The 21,450-nt window shown below is 43.5% G+C and overlaps 3 protein-coding genes across 4 annotated transcripts; all 3 read right to left on the reverse strand.

Annotated features, from left to right (window-relative positions):
- Positions 1–109: 109 nt before the first annotated feature.
- clpxb (caseinolytic mitochondrial matrix peptidase chaperone subunit Xb) lies at positions 110–13,272 on the reverse strand. 2 transcript variants are annotated; one of them, XM_080002655.1, is made up of 15 exons: positions 12,984–13,272; positions 10,993–11,068; positions 9,373–9,545; positions 8,564–8,678; positions 8,137–8,291; positions 7,872–8,031; positions 7,086–7,127; positions 5,771–5,947; positions 5,282–5,446; positions 4,484–4,572; positions 3,814–3,978; positions 2,634–2,933; positions 2,321–2,413; positions 1,445–1,551; positions 110–1,353 (listed from the first exon to the last, which is right to left on the reverse strand). In XM_080002655.1, the coding sequence occupies exons 2-15, from the start codon at positions 11,045–11,047 to the stop codon at positions 1,263–1,265; spliced, it is 1,887 nt and encodes a 628-aa protein (XP_079858781.1). In that variant the 5' UTR covers positions 11,048–11,068; positions 12,984–13,272; the 3' UTR covers positions 110–1,262. The 2 variants fall into 2 exon arrangements, with proteins under 2 accessions (XP_079858781.1, XP_079858782.1); XM_080002656.1 differs by lacking the exon at positions 7,086–7,127.
- Positions 13,273–14,691: 1,419 nt separating this feature from the next.
- On the reverse strand, positions 14,692–19,706 carry LOC307231726 (gliomedin-like). Its single transcript, XM_080002515.1, has 10 exons — positions 19,609–19,706; positions 19,367–19,429; positions 19,056–19,175; positions 18,676–18,762; positions 18,484–18,570; positions 18,239–18,337; positions 17,208–17,282; positions 16,962–17,087; positions 16,685–16,835; positions 14,692–16,555 (listed from the first exon to the last, which is right to left on the reverse strand). The coding sequence occupies exons 4-10, from the start codon at positions 18,683–18,685 to the stop codon at positions 16,072–16,074; spliced, it is 1,032 nt and encodes a 343-aa protein (XP_079858641.1). The 5' UTR covers positions 18,686–18,762; positions 19,056–19,175; positions 19,367–19,429; positions 19,609–19,706; the 3' UTR covers positions 14,692–16,071.
- Positions 19,707–19,709: 3 nt separating this feature from the next.
- Positions 19,710–21,005, reverse strand: LOC307231728 (gliomedin-like). Its single transcript, XM_080002517.1, has 3 exons — positions 20,615–21,005; positions 19,901–19,952; positions 19,710–19,803 (listed from the first exon to the last, which is right to left on the reverse strand). Exons 1-3 carry the CDS (start codon positions 20,927–20,929, stop codon positions 19,769–19,771), a joined length of 402 nt encoding a protein of 133 aa, XP_079858643.1. The 5' UTR covers positions 20,930–21,005; the 3' UTR covers positions 19,710–19,768.
- Positions 21,006–21,450: the final 445 nt, after the last annotated feature.

Here is a 21,450-nt window from a genome sequence, read left to right on the forward strand (position 1 = left end):
ATTAGCTGCTTATGTGTCATCCGTCTGCTGTGTTGATCACGGAGCCATCGCTGTCTTCATCTGGTCATAAGACAAACAGGTCCAGCAGCACAGTACAATGACGCCAATGTTCTGTACATAGATATACATTTTATTCAGATCTTTTTTTTAATCTTTTTTTAAACAACCACAATCAGTTAATTTAAGATTCACAACTTTGGGGGCTTACAGCTTCTGTAAGTGACCTCTGACAACTGAGAAAACAAAGGTTTAGATACTGTGCCAAAAGCAAAGGGAACTGAAAGTAAAAGGGAAAACAAAGCCAGCTTCATTTCAGAGCATGGTTGGATGGTTAAGATTCAGTGGAGGCTTGATTACAGACGTGTGTATAGAAGTATCATTTAGTATCATGGCAATACAGCACTATGGTGAATTTTATGGAGAAGACAAAAGAAACAAAAGAGAAAAGTCAAATTCCTCGGTCCAGTCCCGGGTCTGTGGGTGAACACACACGCGCTGGGTGCGGAGACAGACTGACAACAGAGCGGGAGCGGCCCTCCTGCCATCCAAAAGGTCACCGTTTGGTTTATTGTGCTGGTGCGGTTCTACGCGGCGCAGTCTGCGCTCCTAGTTACAGGTCGTCGTGCGAAACTAAACGCTAAGATGTTCGCTAACATTACAGCCCAATTGTCAGTCACGAACACCATTAGCAAAAATGGTGGCCATAAAGGAGAATCATCAAAATATTGATGTGCTCATGGAATGTGATGCGCCACGAGGCATCACCTGCATGTAACATGAAAACACGACACGTTTTCAAGCGTACAATATGATCCCATAACGTCCATTGGTTTCCCTTGCCATTTCAACCTATCACCACAAAGAGAGAAAAGAGGTCATCTAAATACTAATCCTTTACAAGAATAAAATCGTGTCATCTCCAGATAGATAAAATGTTAGCAATCGGCCAAAGATCGAAAATATACTATAAAAGGTCCACCTTTATTAGTGCACCTCTAATAAAAAAAGAAAAAAAAAAGAAAAAAAAGAAAAACATGTGCAGTGCTGGACTGAAGGTTGTTACACTCGTAATCTTGTTCGTCAGGAAATCCTCAGAAGGGGTTTTTTTTTTTTTGTTGTTGTTTTTTTCTTTTTTTCCTTTTGGCTTCGTGTCCTACGCAGCTGGTTTGTCAGGGGGTGGGGGCGTCTGAAACCAGAGGAAGAATCCGCCGAGAACCTTCTGGTTAATGAAATGATTGATCTAAAATGAGCGGAAGGTCGGCTCAGTTGTTGGCGGCGTCCGCCTGGCGAGGCCAGTTCTCCTCCTCGATGCCGGAGTCGTACTCCTCCTCCGACGACTCCTTGGCCGGGGCCCTGGAAGCCAAAGAGAAAACCCGGGGGTTTTAGGTTCCGCAGCGGATGACCCACAACACCTGATCTGGAGGCGGAGCGGCGCGGCGCTGACCTGATGTATCGCGGCTCCAGTTTGCCCTGGACCACATCTTTGTTCAACTCCACGGCCATGATGTCGGAGTGAGGCACCTCGAACATGGGCTCCAGGAGCAGCTTTTCCTGCGAGGGTCAGTACAGACAAAATGTGAGTCGGCGCTTTCGCAAACCCGAGTACCGATTTACGTAAAATGAATCGGGCGGCAGCGCATCCGGGTGAGAGAATAGAGAGAAAGAGAGAGAGAGCGCGGCTACGTCACCCCTGCAGCTCGTTCAACACGGTCGCGGGCGACGAGGAGCCGAAAGCGGTCGCCAAGGTCTGTTTCTACGCTTTTTAAAAACTCGACGCGGACTACGCTCGCCGCAATATTTGTGATGCGAAACGCAAAACACAAAACATTTCTCAAAAGCCGAGGATCGCTCCGTATCCGAGCCCGGAAGCCCAGGGCCCCGGCAGCAGCCGCGGATAACGGGAAGTTCAACCCATCCACGGACGACGAAACTTGAAGTGAGGCGTGGACGACTTCACAGACATGTTCAGGTCATTAATCAGCTAGTTGGATAAGTTGTTTTGGAGGATAACCATTGTCTCGGCTGACGTCAGCGTAGCATTTAGCATTTTTACCAGCGTTCTGATTCGCGTCAGCCCGCGAGACGTGTTGTTTACCCTCGTACTTTGACTGACAGGTTGGATTTAGTGAGCTGTGTAAAATGTTCTAAATAAGAACGTCAAAACTTTTTTTTTTTTTTTTACAACTGAAATTACATTTTTGTTATTAGAGAGAGAGTTAAGTGCAGAGAAAAACGGTACCGGTACCGGATTCCAGGTACCGGTTTAAACGTGAACGGTAGCCCCACGCAGAGCCCGAGAGGCTGCGTGGAGGTGACCCACCATGATGGACCGGAGCCCACGTGCTCCCGTCTTCCGCTCCAGAGCCAGCCTGGCGATGGCTTTCAGGGCGCCCGCAGTCACATTGAGGTCACACTGAAACCAAACACAACCATCACAAGGGGAACGTTTCACAGAGCACGACTTTCTAAACAGTCGGTGTACTGGCCGGTTGCGTATTTAATAACGGGTGTAAATGATTTGCAGAATACTAAAATGTCGCCACTCCAGTGTTTCTCCCTCCAGGCTGCAGCATCCACGAGAGCGGCGAGAAAGTTTTCCAAGTACACTTGTGTATTACGACATATATACGTACTTTGTCCATGCTGAAGAGGGCCTGGTACTGCGGCACCACAGCATTTCGGGGTTCAGTGAGGATCTGGACGAGTGTTTCCTCGTCCAGGCTGTGCAGCGGCACCACGACGGGCAGGCGGCCGACAAACTCCGGGATCATCCCAAACTCGATGAGGTCCCGGGCCTCGACGTGCCGGAGCAGCCGGTCCTTCTCCTCGATCTCGGCCACCGTGTCCGTCTCGCCGCTGCTGTTGGCCAGGTCCGCCGCCGCCGCCGCACGCCGCCCCTTCCCCATGTTGGAGGGAGTCCCGAAGCCCAAATACTGAAAAGTGTTATGTAGTGAGACCGCCAGTCAAAAGACAAGTCCGATTTGGCCCATGTTGTGCGATGCTGCCCCAGCGACAAACACCCATAACAATCTGTTCAACTCAACACGGAGGCAAAGTGAAAAATATTTAAAAATAACTTGAAGCGACTGTTTCAGATAATGGAACAAAAAAGGAAAATATGAACATGTTTGCTCGACAGGGAATGGGGAATAACCTCTAAAACTGGGGGACCTTTAAGAGGTGTGGTTGTGGACGGTGCCCTCTGCAGGACCTGAAGGAAACAGCAGTCCAAGCTGCCAGGCTGACGCTAGAACTGTGGTTCCCAAAGTGTGGGGCCTGCCCCCTGCTGTGGAGCCGAAGGGCGGCCGAAGGGATTGACTTTAAATGATAACGACACTAAAATAGATTCCTCTATTACACATTTCTATCTATATCAAATGACATCATACACCTATTTTTACTATACATTGTTACGCCCAAATTTTTTTTCCCCCCATTTTTTAAGAAAAACATTTTTGCAATGAGCAGAGTTTATGACACGAAGCTGAATGAAAATAATGTTCTGTGTTTTTTAATGAAGTTCACGACAACTTCCTTTTTGTCTTTTTTGCTTTTACTAATGGCAGAAATAAATAGGAATGTTGGGATTGCAAAGGTTTTTCCAACTCCTAAAGGGGGCTTGACAAAAAGTTTGGAAACCACTGTGCTTGACGATGATGAATATGAGAGTCCCTTTAATTATGGCAATGGAAAATTCTTCCAGCCCTCCTGTGCTTTACGCAAACTGTAATGAAAATAAAACCTCAATTCACGTAAAAAAAATAAATAAATAAAGATTTAATGTACAAACACCTTATTAGAGTTGACGCTAACCTTTTCGTTTTTCCTTCTGCTAATGATTCTGTCGAGTCCGTTGAAGGCACCGGATGCAACAAAGAGGATATTCGTTGTGTCCACCTGCACGGTTTCTCCTCTCAGCTTCCTGGAGTTCTTCTCGGGAACGTTTACGATAGTGCCCTCAAGGAGCTTCAGCAGGCCCTGAAAAACGAAAAATATTTGTTTCAAAAGTCAGAAAACCGGTTAGGTGTCTTTTGGCAACAGCTAAGGAACGGCCAAATCATGTCCAATTTAATTTACCACAGGTGGACTCTAATAAAGTTGTGGAAATATCTCAAGGAGATATTCAGAGTGTTATAGCAAAGGGTTTGAATACTTATTTCAATGTAATATTTCAGGTTTTTTTTTTTATTATTAAATTTTAAAATAACTGGAAAATCCGTTTTTGCTTTGTCATTGAGGGGTATTGTGTGAAGAATGATGAAGGGAAAACATTTTTAGACTGTAACATACCAGGCCCATGCCTCTTAACCAACCAAATTCTTAAACACAAAGGAGGCCATGCTTTCCAGCAGGATTCTTTTGTCGTGTTTAGGTGGCGGGAATGGGAAACGTTAGGCGAACACCCAACCTAACCGCATGAGGGTTTAGAGGGTCATTTCTGGTTACAGGCTCCGCGTTTCCTCGTGGGCGTCACAACACCGACCTGCTGGACACCCTCTCCTCCCACGTCCCTCAGCTGGTGGATTCCAGGAACGCTGCCGATCTTATCCACCTCATCCAGAAACACGATACCTGCATGTGGGACGCTCACGTTAGTAAACCAAGCAAAGGTCAACTATTCCCGAGCTTTCGACATTGTAAGGACAAACCTTGAAAGGAGGCTTTATGTTAGAATATAATGAACAATAGACATCTGTATTTTTTATTTTTAAATAGCAGACTAGTTAATGTTTAGCCTGAAAAACATTAAGTAAATAATTCTTAAAACCAACTATTTAGCTTGTGAGGCACTGGAGAACATTCAGAAGGAGGAAATCTCATTCCCACAGACTCGATAAGTCGCATTCAAGCTCTGTGAAAATTCCAACCTTAATACCGTTTGTTTTGGGTGTTAGGTTTTTTTTAACTGTCAACAAATCAGATGTGGCAATGATAACAGCCCTTTAAATCGTAACCGTTACAGCAGCAGTAGCCAAGTACTGCAAGTAAATGACTATTCTCCTATCAGAGTACCACCAGTTCCAACACAACAGCGTTTAGACATTGACACTGTAAGAAGGATAAGGACTCGAGCTCATCCTGGACTTCGGTTTCGTAATATCACGATATAGATAACTGTCGTCCTTAAGTCTGCGCTACAGTAAGGTAATGCAATTTTCTGAACGTTATAAACTGTTGCATCTCTTATAAGAAACACCTCTACCTGCTTGGTTATAATTACACATTCCTAACAATTGTTTCTGAAATATTGAAGCTTTCCAGTCTCTCTGCTGCTACCCACCCTGCTGCGCCTTCTCTACTGAGTAGTTGGCATCTTGCAGCAGTTTGGCGATAACCGACTCAATGTCTTCTCCCACGTATCCGGCTTGGGTTAGTGTTGTGCAGTCACAGATCGCAAAGGGAACATCCAGACACTTGGCCAGTGTTTGAGCCAGCAATGTCTTTCCTGCAGCAAAAAAAACAAAACATAATTTGAATAAAATGTTGTTCGTTTGCTCAGACACATAAGGCTGACTCGTGTTTGCCATCAAATGCAAACTGCTAGCATGTGAATGAGACATCGGTTTGTTATTTCCTGTACATTTCGAAAAAATATGTTAAAATGTTTGTTTAAAAGTAGAAGTTTTTACAGAATTGAAACCGGGCGCCGTGGCAAGGACTCAGCCTTGAAAATAGTGAGCTCTACCAGGTGAGCCAACTTAGTATTTCAGGTGGAACAACAATATTACCATGGATCAAGTACATACATTTTTTTAAACATCACACCGACCTGATCCAGTCGGGCCCAAAAGCACGATGTTGCTCTTCTCCAGTTTGATGTCGGTGTGGGTGGAGTCCAGCACCTCCCCTCCTCTACGCTCCTGAGGGGCCTGCTGGCTGGCCTGCTGCTGCATGGACGCTCCCAGGGCGTTGCCATGGGGACTGATCCCTGCAATCTGCAGCAGCTCTACATTCACAAATCAGTCAAGAGTATCAGTCCTGTGTGTGAATAACACCAAAGTCCATGCGGTGTATTTTTTTGTTGACCAAACTAAACTAAATAGTACAACACAGGGTCGATGGTAGCTCAGGCGGTAGAGCTGGTGGTCTAGTGATCTAAAGGTTGCTGGTTCGATCCCAGGCTCCTCCTGCTAGCATACTGTAGTGTCCTTGAGCAAGACACTTAACCCCTAATTGCTCCTGATGGCTGCGTCTGTCGGTGATTGAACAATTGTAAGTCGCTTTGGATAAAAGCGTCTGCTAAATGTAATGTAATGTAATGTAGTACTATGTACTAAGCTCTCTCACGCCCCCCTAATTGTGAGGTGTTCCAAACCACACTGGAACCCAATGGCTTCAGCGTGTTAAGTTTGTCATATCTTCTTGGATATGAAAAACTCCAGATATTTGTTGATGCCATTGTTGCCTCCCACCCTTACTAACCTCAGACAGATTGTTCAGAAGTAGGGAAGAATATTTTAATCTTTCATCTTTATCCTAGTACACTTTGAGGACGAAGTGGTATGCGTTGAAACCTACATTGATTTCATCGAATGAAGAATTGTATTCATTCAAATGGCGATTAAAGAACATTCACAAAAAAGATCAGCACCCTCGGAGGGAAATGGTTGGAAAAGCAAACAAAACACAAAGAAACGTCTGAATTGAATTCAGGGACTTGCAGTGCAAGGACTTGACAGAATTCAGTTCTCTGAGCACACTAGCTCCCTTTTCAAACCACTGGATGTGTTTGCAAGTTATGAAATGTAGTGTACATGTATCAAAATGCAGGCGAAAATAGTATGGCTATAAATACATGTACAGCAGTCGGTTAGTGTGGAGTTACTCAGGGAGGTGAACCGGAGTGGAATAGGACCCGAAATTTTGCATTGTAAACAAGCCAGAACTAACTTGTTATCAACACACTGCACAGGCAGCTCAATATAAAAGACTGTTCAGTTTGGCATTTGTGCAACATTAAAATAATAATAATAAAAATAATAATAATAATAATAAAAAAAACAAAAATAAAAAAAACACTGCTTAAGGGATGAGACTTTAAACAGCCAATAATGTCAAGACAACAAGAAGGTCCAAGGACTTACTTGTGAATCTGTACTCATCCTCTCGTCTTCTCATCTCTAGTTCTACGGGGAGAGGATCAAAGATCTCAAATCAATGTGATCACCGTTATTTTACCGATGCAATAATAATTAATTAAATAAATAAATAGATAATGCTTTCCCCACATTGTATTTCATGATTGAACAAATGCCAAATTATACAGTTCTATTTGGCTTCTCGACTGCAAAGTAAACACGATATGATTATATATTTTTTTAACCACAAGTTAGTATTTGTACTAAATTGCAAACAATTCCTATTATGAGCTTTTTAAAACGGCTACACAGCCATTTAGTCATTTGTCCTGGAGTTTCACCTCGATGATCAACTACTAAACAATTACCTGCACTTTTCAAAATAAAGTCAAAAATCTTCAGTGTGTCAAACTAGAAAAGAAACACACCAAATACAAAACATTTAGTCGGCCAAAAACAACAAACACATATTCCAAATCATAACTGGCATAATTTCTCCTGAATTAAAGAGGTTGTACGCCTTTTCCCCATCTTGATGGCCCTGATATAGAATTGAAATCATTCCAGAACGAGGGAAATGTATCCATTCAATCCAAATCATTTTAGTCTGGATTGAACATATAAACAAAACAAAAGTCCATGTTTGCATTTATACAGATATTTTAAGTTCTACCCCGAGGAGGAAAAAAGGGTTTCAGTGGTTTGGGAAAACAGGGACACGCTTTCCATTGTCGGAGCAGTTTGGATTATACGATCGAGAAGAAAAGTCGGCAGAGCTGCAGCGGTACTGACCGCGGGGCGTTAGAGACGCCTGCTTCTCCACCTCCACCTGCTGCCGGCTCCCAGCTGGGATGTTGTTGTAGATGCGCTTGTAGTGATTGTACACGGCAACCGCCAGCACCTTCTTGGCGTAGGATTGGCCAACAACATATTTGTCAAGGTACGCGTAGATCTGAAAAAATAAATGTTTTGGATTAAAATAACTTGTGAATCGTGTGTTTGGGGAAACTCCTTTGAGATTAAGCAGCATGTCACAGCGCCGGGTTGTCGTGGTTACCTTCTTAGGAGGAGGCGGAGGCTTCTGAGAGAACGCCAGTTTCACGGCCTCGGCTGCGGATTCGGGCTCTTTGTTTAGGCCCTTCTTGGAGTCCGTTTCAGACAGAACCACAAAGAAGTGGTGACACTTTTCACATTTCACAAATCGTGTTGATGCTACAAAAAGAAAAACCAAAACATAAATGCCAAATTGCTTTGACAAAGGATGGAGTTGGCAATCCCAATGGCTGGGAATCAAAATGTGATATGTGCATTTAGGAAATAGTATCAAAGTCAAGGTCATGGAAATGGAATTAAGAACCTTCCAATAAATCCAGCCTAGATGGTAAGACATGCTATTATAGTGAAGTCAAAAAAGAAGCAGACAAGATTTGGACACCGATGGAACCCGGTGAGAACAGGTCGTAATCCAGTATCTAGCTACTTACAGACAAAGGTCTCGACGTGTGTGCAGGGATCTCCACATTTGGGGCAGCGGAGCTGGCTTCCTCCCTTGCCTGTTCCTCCAGAGCCAGACAGCCTCTTTGCATCGCTGATGCTTTTCTGTGTGGGAAAGAAAATGAACACACATTATCAGCAAACTGAGCATCTTGCTAGTACTTGTATAAAACAAAAGTAATAATGGAAATCAAAACTATGATTATGGCCCTTGCATCAGTGTGGCAGACTGAAATTGATCACAGTCACGCACAAAAAAAACAAAAAACACAGCAAGGTGAGATTGAGCCAAGACCAATTCTTTGGGGGAGGGCTCAAGTCAAGTTAGACTTGAATCTTATCAAATCAAATCCAAACTTAAAGGTGACTCCAGACCAACAGGGTTGATACTCCAGTACAGGCCAACGCCACTGAATATCAAACTGTAAAACCCAATTCTAGTCGTCGGCCACCACCGGAAGGGTTAAAATCTGACTTCACTGTTAACACCTATAAACTTGTCCGCAGCCAACCGCTGCCAAGGAGTTTATTTTTAGCTCAACTTTGTAAACAAGATGTTTGAGGCCACTGATTCACCATGACACACTGAAATGTCATCAAAAAGTAGATTAGATTGCAGATTGCATCTCCATCAAATTGAGTCAATCATTATACATTTTAAAACAACTTGTTGAGCTTTGAATAGGGGTGTGAGGATGAGTCAAATCCAAGTCAATACTGTTAAGTCTGAGACTAGACTTATAAAATGCAGACATGAGGCCAGACTGGAATACTACAACGCTGCCTGGCTGAGAAGTACCTTTCCTCCATCGCTGCCACCGTCCTTAGTAGCACCATCTTTGGAAGCATAGCAGATGACCGTCTCAGAGAAGGACCTGACCCTGACCTCGCTCACCTGCCTGAGAGGCAGGTGAGTTTCACGGGAGCCATGCTTACTCAGGGAGAACAATTGGATCCGGGAACAAGACAAACCTGCAACAGGGACAACAGTTTTACTTTGAGTGTCCCTTGATATATATCAAAACAAAAATTTGAATGGAGATAACGCACTGAGAGGGAGACAAGTCCTAGACTAGACTAAGATCTAAGACTAAGACTAAGACTAAGATCTAGACTTGATCTAAGGTCTTCAATCTTCTTTCTCGCCTCTCTTACCGTGATAAGTGAAATGTGACTCTACTGTGCGCGCAGAAGCAGCAGACATTTGATGAATGTAGACGCAATAAATCAATAAATACACGGTGGGGGCAGTGGGCAAGGAATGTAATCGTATATGCCCCAAGACTGGGTAACACCGGTAACCGTGGCGACACCAATAAGCATCTGCATTTCTTTGCAACCATATTGCAATTTATTCCTACTGGGAATGAGTGTTTAAATAGGACCAAGTTTCCATTACCTGTTTCTAACATTTCAACTGGATTCGACTACTCAAGGGCAACAACTGCAAAAAGGTCAGAATTACAAGACAGGTAGGCTCACACACACCTGTTACAGCGTGTCTGCAGGTATCAAGAGAGTCCAATTCAATACTTAATTAGGACAGTAATCTGTTATTTATTATATATAGTTATTGAATACAATACTGCAGATTATAGTGCTGTCAAAAGAGAGTTTGATATTCAAATTGTAATAATAAAAATACACCCCCCCCCCCCCCGCCGTTCAAACAGCGATTACAGATAAATTGACCCGTTTTATCTGCAAAGTTAAGCGGCCGATTAACATCTCACAGGGGTCTGGATTTCAAGATTTCATCTGCTTGAGCCCAGGTTCACGGTCCCACGCTGCCCGACCATCACTGACAGAGTTAGAATGTTCTCTAGTGCAGAGGTTACCAACCACAGGGCCGCGGATCGTGCCGGGCCACCGTACATGTGCCACCGGCCCGTGAGAACGCGAGCGGGAATTCTTTCAGAAGCAATCTGCTATACAGCGGAGAAGCAGCAGGAAACTGAGTAAATTCAATACAACTAGAATAAAAGCAAACTGTTTTTATTTGTTTTGTTTTGTGAAAAGACCACTCTGATCAGAGCTGCAGAGCTGTACCACAGCAGAACTGTGTGTAACCCCTCCTCCCCTGGAAAATATTCAAACATGATTTTTGGCCAATGTTGACAGTAGCGGCTAAATACGATATATTTGATGCAAGGCAGAGGTAAGTATTAGGTAGATGTAGGGGCAGTCGTGAACAGGACGATTATAAGAACTTCTCAAAAGCTTGATCACATAAGGTTAACAATCAACACCAAAATGTGTTGTACTGTGTTTTCTACCATGTCAATGATGTAAACGCTCTGTAGAAAACAGGAGGAAGCTAGGTTTTCATAAGACATGCCAGGAAGCTGCTCAGGGTACAGTGTCACAGTGTTACATCATAAAACAGATGGAAAACAGTACTTTAATCACAGTCCTTTACCTCTTTGAGCAGAATTGAAGAATAATCTCGCTGCCGAAGTGCACGGACAGGACATCCCGCAACTAGACTGGGTATCCTGGAGAAAAACACAGAACAAGAATTGTCATTGCATCAGCCCAAAAAAGCTTGAATTTGGTGTTATTGTATACAAATTAAAAGGCGATATGTTTTTACCAATAAAAGCCTTTTAGGGAAGTCTTGTGCAAATTGTGTAAAATTCCACAGAGTACCCCAATTCACACTAAACGCATCATGTCAGCGGTCTCGCGGTTTGTCAATTCACACAAGTCCGTCTTCATTCCGTCTACGACATGCTACCGAAAGCAGCACTCTCCAGACTTTCTACTGAAACTACAAATTGTGGAATGTATCTACCTTTAATGGGTAAGTGAATCCTTGCTTTCGTTTTAAACCCTTTGCTTTTCATTTCATTCACATTTGGAGTCTGTTAACATCGTTGGATTAGTTCCTGTGTTTAGCGCTCATCGTTCATATTCCAAACAGCAGCTTCTGGCTTGACTACAACACATTTTATTGCCGTAATGAGTAATCTATAGAAACACATCATCATATCGACAGGAGGAAGGCGGTGCCGGTTCTTCTGCGGTCCGAAGGAGGAGGCAGGGCGGCAGATTCATCCCATTAACCAGAGGAGGATGCAGGAGATGTTGACTAATATATATATATATGCATGCATGTGTGTGAATTTATTGAGCCATTTCTGGAATAAAGTATTTTCTGATTATTTTAGTTATTTGTGGTTTGATTATCAAATGAAGAACAACATGCAATGGATATATTCTTGTACTTTTGATAAAAACACAAAAGTTTAATAATACCTTGTAAATAAATTAGCAGATTTCTCTAAGTCCAAGCCCTTTACTGTCCATGCCCCCGTGGTGCTGAAAGGTACAGTATACCAGACCAATAAAGCTTGTACAACTACTTCCCAGGTATGAAGTAAAATCTTAAGTCTATTCCTGGGTCTGATTTGTTTCCTGCTGGAATGATAATATTTACTTTATATAGAGGTTTAATTTGATGCGTGTGTGTGTATAGGGGGGGGGGGGGGGTATAGGCCGAGGCGTAATAAAAACAACCCCCCCCCCCCCCCCCCAAAAAAAAAAAAAAACAACGCGAGGGGTAGGCTCGTAGTCGCGCGCCTGACGGAGCCGGTGCGGACGGCAACGTCGATTAACACGGCAGCGTATCTGAAGCGTCGACGCGCCGCTCCTGGTGTGCGTCGGCGGTTATGAAGGTCTCGCCCCCTTTCGGACGCGCTTCTACACGAGTCGCTCAGTAAAAACAGTCGAATCACTTGATTCTGTCGGGATTATTTATTTGCGTGGAGGGACGCGAGCCGCGGATCCCGGACAACATCCGCCTCAGCTTGGTCGTCTCGAAATAGTTTATTTTGGCCGCGAACGCAACGTGTGAATTAGAGCGATTCATTTTGTGTCGACACTATTTATTCTAGTGGCACGTTTGAAGCCTAAGTCGTTCACATTCAATAAGAATCAGACTGGACTTTTTTTTTTTTTTTTGCCTTGGACTTTAATGTTCCCCTCAATAATAATTTCACTCCAGGTGCCCGAGTCATTTGAAACGTTCGTTCCTTCCCAACGAATCGTTCTCGAGTCTTGCGTCACTATTTCAGGTATTTATCAAGTGACTTGGTGAAAATGGGTTTTTATCGACGTAAACGGCAAATAAATCGTTGTTCAAACGATCTCTATGACACCGGGTGAAGTCTCTCTCCCAAAACAACTGACAGGGCGAAACATCGCAGGAAGGCTCGTAGGCCGAGGCCAGGGCAGGCTGGTGTTTTCAGGGGGAAAGGCAGCGTTAATCCAGCTGCATCCACCCGTGACGGAGACAGCGCCAGGCAGGAATCACCACGTTAACGAGCAAGTCAAACCACGCGGGCAGAGGCGACCAGCCAGGGGCACAAACTGACGAGAAACGGCCGCTGTCGCTGCGTCGTTACTTACGGGAGCAGACGAAAGCACGCACACGCCCCGGCAGCCTCCAGCGAACAACAGACCCGAACGTCACCGCTTCTGGCCCTGGCTGTTCGTCGCTCGGTGAGGCCGGATCGGAGTGCCGCGCTGTGTGTTCCCCCCCCGCCACACGGAGCAGGGCCGAGCTACAGAGGTGGAACTGGACCCTGCGTGATGTAACGCCGCTGTTATGAAGTAGGTCAGCCGAACAAGCTAGGCTAGCGTTAGCTCGGCGCCGCATTCACGTCACACGGGGGCGGTGGGAACTTCCGTGTGTCCATCCCGGGAATAACTGTTCGCGTCCGTTTACCAGCGGTACCCGTGTAAAGTGGCGAGTACTGACTGCCCCAATTTCAGTCATGGCTAACACAACACATCACATATTCCTTAAATTAGGCAAATAATTTTTGCTCGTTTTTTTTACGTTGTTTGTTTATATATCATTTGGATTATTTTCCCTTTGCTGCTTTGTTTTGAACAGTCTTCGGAGTTTGACCTTTAACATTTCACCACACGTGCTTGTATGACTGCATGTTAAAAAATAGAAATGAACGTATTATTCAAACAATTTGAAGGCTATTAACCGGCCTCGTTTCAGTTGTTCTGGTATCGTCAGTAGATTGCGTAGTGTAAAAAACTATTTTTTTCAGTCGATCCTCCGGTTTGGTGAAACGGCACCAAAGCTTTGAAGTTGTTGTTTCCGCGCAAAACAGGTTTTCAAACGTAATCTCCACTGTGACTTGAATGCATCATTTGCATCTGGCCCTGTACGCAAGGAGAGACGCGCATGCCCAGTTCTAAAAAAAAAACAAGCCGGGACAATTTGCAGACTATGATTTAATCGTCCAAAGTGTAAATCTTAAAACTGATTATATTTGTATGGTTGTTTTATTTTTGTATGTGTTTATGCATTTACCTATAGAGAGAATTATATTGAAGTCTCTTGGGATGCGTTCAGGTAGCCCTCGTAATCTACAAATATCCACTTTTACCTCAACGGAGCCATGGTGCATTCGCGTACCACCCATGAGGTGGTTAACTTTCCCCAAAGCCAACCATAACGGCTTTGACTGATGAAAAAAGCTAATAGTTTGGAATAACATTATACCTCTGTTAATACCTTTATTGTTTGTGCACGGCCAGGTTGTTCTGTCGGCCCTTAGCAGGCAGTGAATCCCAGTACTTTGACGTCACAATTGGGTGGCGGTTTACGATGAACTTAGCGTTCGTTTTTATTTGAAAACACGTCTTAACTTCGACCTATAAAACACCCTAAACTTTTCACGTCAGGTTAAATGCATTTTATCCTCTTATAGAATGCACACTCTTACCAAAACAAACACGCATTTACTGCGGCCGTCCATGTCTTCCCGCACAAAATCGATGGGAATTATGGGACAAACATTTAGCTCGGGACGGGGAGTGTGAAATGGAATTTCCGAGTTTCAATTTGCTGAACGCAGCATAAGTACATTTGCCCCTAAACTACTCGATACAGTAAATCTCAAAACGGATTTGTTTTCCAAAATGAACAAGCTTCTAAAATAACTGTGGGGCAAAAACTATGATAAAAGTGTCAGGATACAAAATAGTCCAACATTCAAACAATAACTTTATAGAAAATGATGTATAGTAATTTGCAAAGTGAACTCAAGTTACATCAGATTTTTTTTCATATATTTTCAAATAAAAAAAATACAATTACAACAAAAAATGAAATGAAAACAGATATGTTTACATAAAAAAGAATAATCTGCAGTTACAAAATAGTATACGCACGGTTAAAAAGGTTTGTGATGACAGAGGAACAGATTCCTTTTGCAAAATGATATTTAATTATTACAAAATTAGATACGTGCACACACACTCACGCTTCTTTATACAGAGGTTCATTTATGATTCGTCATATGAACAGCTTATGTATCTACGTAGGGAGTGAGAAATGTGGACATTCCTGACACGGGGAGGTCGCTCTTTATTACTCCTATTTAATAATAGTATTTATTAATACTTATTTATTAATACTTTCAGTATAACCAAGTGCGGACTAACTGACCATGTATACAGAGTATATCTACCCTTCTGCTCTTCCGCTGCTGCAGGATTTTCCTCTCGTTCCAGTTTTATTTAATTGTATTTGTTTAGAAAGTTTTCCCACCCGTGTTCCCGCATTCGCCGGGATCCCCTGAAAGTGTGTTTCCCTCATTATTTCCTTTTCTTTTCCACTTTCCAACCCCCACGTCCTGGTGCAGATGTGTCTACGGCGGTTGGGAGTCAGCTCGCGTAGGGCCGAGGCTGGATTCCACTTCCGCCGCCTACCGGTGCGCGCCCGGCGCTCTATCGGTCGACGGCGACCCACTGACCTTCGCGTCCGCGTCGGGGCTTTTCTTTTTCCGTTTCACCGGGCTGCTGGCCTTGCCGCCGTGCTTCTTCATGACGCACGCGTTCGGAGGAGCTTTGCGTTAATTCCTCAAGGTCATCGTGTCTGGTCTACGCGGTGTCAATGTCCCGTGGAGCCGGCGCGGGGCTTGTTTTCCCGCGAGGTGGTCGTCGTGTTACCGCTCCGCTGTTGTCCCGGGTGGAAGCGCGCTGCGAGATTTAGATCCTGCCGCATGTCACAAAGCATCGTCGTCCCCAGCTGGTTCCACCGACACGACGATGGGTTCCACGGTCTCCAGACCCCCGGTCCCGTGGAGACCTTTGGGGTGTGCTGGGGCGGGAGACTGGGCGAATCTGCGGCAACTGCGAGATGCATGATGTCAATATGGAGCAGAACCTCCAATGAACGTTCCCAGCACCTTGTTGAATCCAGACTTTTGAATATGGAATCCAGGCTTTTCTGGGGGCGCGGGGGTCCTGCATACAGTAGGACTAGAAAGGTGGACCTAATAAAATGGCCACTGAGTGTGTGTGTATGTGTATACTGTACATTATATTTATTGTATTTTATTTATTTATATATATATATATATATATTGTATTTTTGCACTGTATATACTGTCTATTATTGTACTGTATATTATATATATTGTTCTCCGAAATCCCAAAACACAAACACAAATCTAATATACTCTACTAATTACTCATTCTGCAACTCTTTTTCATTCGGTGTGAAATAAACGTTGCAAATTTTCACACTTCTGTTGTCCCACATATACAGAAGCTGTTCTTTAGGATAGTAAGACAGCATGGCCAAGATGCCATCCGCTGGCCTCAAATCCAAACTTGCGTCCACGGCGATCCCTTTTTCTAAATCAAAGGCATATGTGATTTTTTTGTCTTTGGCGTCAGTGATATACAATGCACCATGTGCAATGAATCCGTTTCCGGCTTTCGCAGCGGGGTATCCAGTGTGGATGATAGCCTCCACAGAAAATGGGTCTCGGTTGAGTCTGGCGACCACCAACGTGTGATTGACGCTCGATGCGGCAATGACCCACAGTCCCTTTTCATCCACGGCAAACTTGAAATATGTCTTGGAATTGTGGAACAGATACCTCAAGTTTTTGTATCCTGTGTTTTCCATCGTGAGAATGTTTGTTCTCGTGGTCTCCAGATGAAGCCTGTTTCAATTAACCCCCCCCCCCAAAAAGAAAAAAAAAAAAACAACAAACAAAAAAAACAACTGGTTAAAATATAGAAAAGTGGTTATTAAAAGTTTTTTGTTTTATTGCTGTAACATTGCCACTAACTTGTGCAGTCGGTTTGATCCCGCCTTGTGAAAGTACAGTGACCCATCGTAGATCAAATGTCCACAGCCCTGGTAAAACCTCTCGATGTCGATGAGCTTCCTGCCACCGTCCTGAAATGATGAAACGTTCTGGTATTCCACAATAACCCGACCTAGACCAGGAAAAATATATTTTTTTTCAATAAACAGCAGGTGTAGATGTGGAATGCACAAATGTCCTAAAATGCAGCGGAAGAGTAAATGAAGAAGAGTCGCTGTGGAGGTGAAGCTCCAGGCACCTGAGAAGTGATCAGCCAGCCAGCGGCGGGCGTCGTCCGGACGCGCCGCGTCCCCCATCCAGGCTCCATATGTACTTTGCATTTTGGTGACGTTCTCTAAACAACTTATATTTTTGACAATGTTTCCTAGGAAGAATGGGAACGTTGTACTGCATGAGCGAGTTCGACGGAGACACACACACACACACACACACTCACACACAGACACACACACAGATAGTTGATGCTTCATTTCAAGTGTCCGACCTGTTTGGATCCGGTTTTCGACGCCCACCACATGTGACACGTCGTTATTCTGGAGTGAGAGAGGTAAGGCTAAGGCTGCGAAAAGGAAAAGGGACATTTATTTAGTAAAATTTTTTTTTTTATAGTTAGAAATTGAAAAATGGTAAGGAGATGAAAGCACATTAAGCTCAAGTCCTGTGTTAGTATTAGTAGGTATTACAGGTTACAACCTGTTTATCTTGTACCCTCTTGATGGTGAATGCAGATGTGTATTATTGTCATTAAATGTATTGATCTGTACTCATGGGACATCAAACTCAATCATTGGGTGAATGCTAACATTAATAATGATGAGCGAGTATATTGTATTTGTGAAGGGGGGGGGGGGGGGGAGTGATTTTTCAAACTGGTTTCCCGACCACATGTGTCCTTCATGTTTCCCCTGTCACTTCCACTCAACTTGTCGTTTTGTTGAACGGGCTTTCAAGATATTTCAAATAAGCCCCCAAAATAATTTCAACGTGATTGTTACTCTTCTGTACCCATTCTCTGTTATTTTAAATACAATATCGGTCACCTGTGAAATTAATAGGTTTTGTAACCTCATCCACACTGATTTTCTTTTTTTCATCCAACGTGTTCTATGTTAAATCCTTCATTATAATCAAGTAACAAAGATGAAAGTTATTCCTTCACGGGATTCAACTGATTTGTAGCTTAATTTCCCTTATAATTTCAACGTGAAAGTGGAAACAACACGCTGTGTATTTGATAATATAACTGTGTGTCTCTGATTCATTTATCAAAACTCAGCAATCCAATCATGGAGAGCACTTTGATGGAAAAAAAGAGAAATGGTTGAGGTGCTGCTATGATCGGTCGTCGACAGCGCCCTAAAACGGCGATGGACAGAGACTCCTTCTGCATTTATTGAACAATTGTCGTTAAATTAATTGATTCACTTGTGTACCTGTGACGACCACTTTGCTAGTTTAGTTTCTAATAGTCCAATCATCTATTTCACAGTACGGAGCAGAAGGGGGAGAACCTACTGGGCTCCGTGCTGCGGTCGTGACCAGATCCACTCAGGGCACCGTGGGTTGGAACCGGGAGAGCAGAGGGTGAGGCTGTCAATGGGTCCAGGACCATAACTGAACAAGGTTTGATTTTTAGAACAGGTTTTATCGCTTTCATCAATTTTACAGTTTTGAATACAGAATCAAAGATTGGAGGGTTGTTTTTTTTTTGTAATGAGTGATGTAAGTTTGGTCTATTTTTTTCGAATGACAGTTTTCACCTGTTGAGTTAAAGAGTTCTGCAACATTCTCTGAAGTGACTCCATCCAACGTGTGGTTATTTTGGTCCGAATACAGGGACCTTAATTCTGAAAAAAATAAAAATACAACAAATCTGGACTTGTGTTCTCCGTGTTCTTCTAGTTATGTTATCAAGATACAGTGCACAACCCTCCCCCAGTGTCTGGACTTACTAGGTTCCATATTTGTGCCTCTCACTTGCTGAGAGTACGTGGCGTTCCATGTGTCATTTTTCAGAGATGGATACGGTGACGATGACTCTTGAGAGTAAAAAAAAAAAAAAAAAAAGTGAAATCAATGACTTTGTTCCATCTTCTTTACCCACTTTTCCTGCTCAGGGTCCTCTAAGGCAGGCTCACATGAAACAGATCTTTTGTCTTTTTCCCCCACAGGAAAACACCCAATTAATGAGCAACCAATAGTTACCGTAGGTAGAGTGAGATTGGATGACATAAAGCCAAATTCAGACGGACAGCACCGAAATGAAATGTCAGAAGTTAATTACATTGCAGCGACTACCGGCGAAGTGCGGACACTCGCAGGCTGTTCTTACCCAGAGATGTATTGTCCTGATTGCTTGGAACTCCAGTGGTTCTGTGTCTTCTGGTCTCTGACGGGTCACATGGAGAGGTTTGGCCTGGAGCACCCTGTGGACCCCTTGGACCAGGAGGACCTTAACATAAAGCTATAACTCAAACACGCGTGGTCTTGGACTACTGATCAATACAGTTGTGTGATCACGAGGTCCAAAGGAATCAGTAAGTCAGTTTTCATAAAAAGAGACAAACTGGAGTTATGCATGGAGCAAGATATGTACATTAATCATAACAAAAAAAAATCCATTGCCATCACTCTCGGGGTCACCTGTCTCTCCTGGTGGCCCAGTATCTCCCTGAGGTCCCGTTTCTCCTCTTCCACCAGGCGGTCCTGGACAATAAGGTGAGAAATCCAATCCTGTTCTGCTCCGATTACGAGTGTTGTAGTTCAAAACAACTGAAGTCGAGCTGAGTTGATTTAAATTACACAATGGCACACCGTATAAAGAAGAAGGAAAAACCTGTTTGCATCTGTTATTTCTTTGTTAAATTCACCCCCGACAGTCTCACCTCTTCTTCCTCTTCGGCCCTCCAACCCGGGCCTTCCCGGCGGTCCCGGCAAGCCGTCCTGTCCAGGCAGGCCTGAAGAAATTATGAAATTATGTTGGTATTAAAGTGTTGATAACTTCTATTATATATCTATTAAAGCAGATTATAAGGTCTACTAGAATTAGAATCTCTTTTTGCCTGGTGGTCCAGGGGGGCCTGTGGTAACAAAACAAACAAACAAAAAAATATATTAATAAATACCTAGACAGACATGATTGGTTTGGAATAGAGTGAATTTTTTTGTCATTTGTACCTGTCAAACAAATCCCTCTGGAGCTGTTACAAAGATCCAATATGATTTGGACCTGAAATGAATCAAACGAGAGGTGCAAGGTCCGATTAACTACATTTAATATATTTTGGTATTTAATATTAGGCAACAAACACCATGAAAGCAATAATTCAGATCCTAACTACTGTTTTATGTAAATATTGCAGTTCTGCTTTACTTGTTCTAAGTTAAATTCCAAATTCCTTGTATGTGCAAGTGTACTTTGCCATTTAAGCCTGATTCTGATTCAGTTAAATAAATTAGAAGTTAAAAGTAAAACTTTTAACCAAGTTTAAAAACACAATATATGTATTTGTGCATCGATGTTGTTTAACTGTCACGTTCATAGTGAATAAGGACTTGAATGTCAAATCACAAGAGTCGAGCAGATCTGGCTCCATCTATCTTTACTTCCATCTGTAAAAACACACGTTTTATTCCATGATCACTGTACCAGATTCCTGGAATGCAGAGTATTTTTCTTTGCATCGAGCTGACATATTTCCAACCACAGAAGGGAAGAGAGGAAATGATACGAGGTGTCAAGAGGAATCTCAACATCAGAGAGTCATCACTTACAAAATAACTCATACATGAAATCCACTTTAGACAGATGCCCATGTATCTACGATGTACATTCACCAATTCCAAACAAAAACAGCTCAAGCCTATTTAAGGGACAAATCCGAGCCTTACTGGAACCATGGAATATGTCATCATCAGCAGCATGTCCTCCTCTTTGCGTCCGAGCGTCTGATCCTCGTCCTGGCTCCTTCTGCTGCGGCGGAGCTCCATGGGCAGCTCTCCCCCCGCGGGGTCCGCGGCGTGGAGACCCCCGTTCCTCAGGGCCCCGCGCAGCCTGGCATCCAGCGTGTCCACATGCTCCGCCAGGTCCCGGTAGCGGAGCAGCAGGAGCAGCAGGCCTGCCGAGCTGAGGGCGAGTAGCACACACATGCCCAGCAGCAGCAGCCACAGGGTCCGTGGGAGTGCGGCGTCCACCCTGTCCTTCATACTCGCTTTCCTGGCCCAGTTCTTCCAGGCGCGGAGATCCAGGCGTCGACTTTCACATGAATGAATCCAAACGCACACCAGCACATGAGACAGATGTCCGACACAAGCTGCACTGCAGCAGTTAAAAAAAAAAGTCTATCTACAGACATTATGTATTGCGCAACTACAAGCATCTGGAAAACAGTTGACAGTCACAGGCCTTCAATCAAAAGGGGATAAACATGCAGCAATGTGCTGGGATGCAGATGAAGGCAAGACAACATATGGAAAATAATATTGCAAACTTCAAAATAGAAAAATGATAAGTTAATGCTAGATAATACCACACACATCAAAGTCGTTCCAAGAGGATTTTTTCTCTTCATTAAGCTGCTTTGAAGTGTCTTGTATTTTTACTCTAATAAACCCTACATATACCCTACATAATTAATTTATTAAATCAATAAGTAACTGAGTAAAGTTAATTTATACAGCACCTTTCACAGGCACCAATCAGGAGTGCTTCACAATCAAATAAAATC

This window comes from Zeus faber (assembly GCF_960531495.2).
Source record: "Zeus faber genome assembly, chromosome: 6".
Lineage (NCBI taxonomy): Eukaryota > Metazoa > Chordata > Actinopteri > Zeiformes > Zeidae > Zeus > Zeus faber.

Excerpts from the sequence above, each read along its gene's own strand:
- LOC307231728 (XM_080002517.1), bottom strand. The coding sequence starts at position 20,929 with ATGAAGGACAGGGTGGACGCCGCACTCCCACGGACCCTGTGGCTGCTG. Across the intron at positions 19,953-20,614 it reads TGACATATTCCATGGTTCCA|GTCCAAATCATATTGGATCT; the intron begins GTAAGGCTCGGA and ends GATTCATTTCAG. Across the intron at positions 19,804-19,900 it reads CAGAGGGATTTGTTTGACAG|GCCCCCCTGGACCACCAGGC; the intron begins GTACAAATGACA and ends TTGTTACCACAG.
- clpxb (XM_080002655.1), bottom strand. The coding sequence starts at position 11,047 with ATGTCCTGTCCGTGCACTTCGGCAGCGAGATTATTCTTCAATTCTGCT. Across the intron at positions 8,679-9,372 it reads GTGGCAGCGATGGAGGAAAG|AAAAGCATCAGCGATGCAAA; the intron begins GTACTTCTCAGC and ends TTTCCCACACAG. Across the intron at positions 5,948-7,085 it reads GGATGAGTACAGATTCACAA|AGCTGCTGCAGATTGCAGGG; the intron begins GTAAGTCCTTGG and ends TTGTGAATGTAG.
- LOC307231726 (XM_080002515.1), bottom strand. Across the intron at positions 18,338-18,483 it reads AGAACTCTTTAACTCAACAG|TTATGGTCCTGGACCCATTG; the intron begins GTGAAAACTGTC and ends AACCTTGTTCAG. Across the intron at positions 17,283-18,238 it reads CGACCGCAGCACGGAGCCCA|CCTTAGCCTTACCTCTCTCA; the intron begins GTAGGTTCTCCC and ends TCCTTTTCGCAG.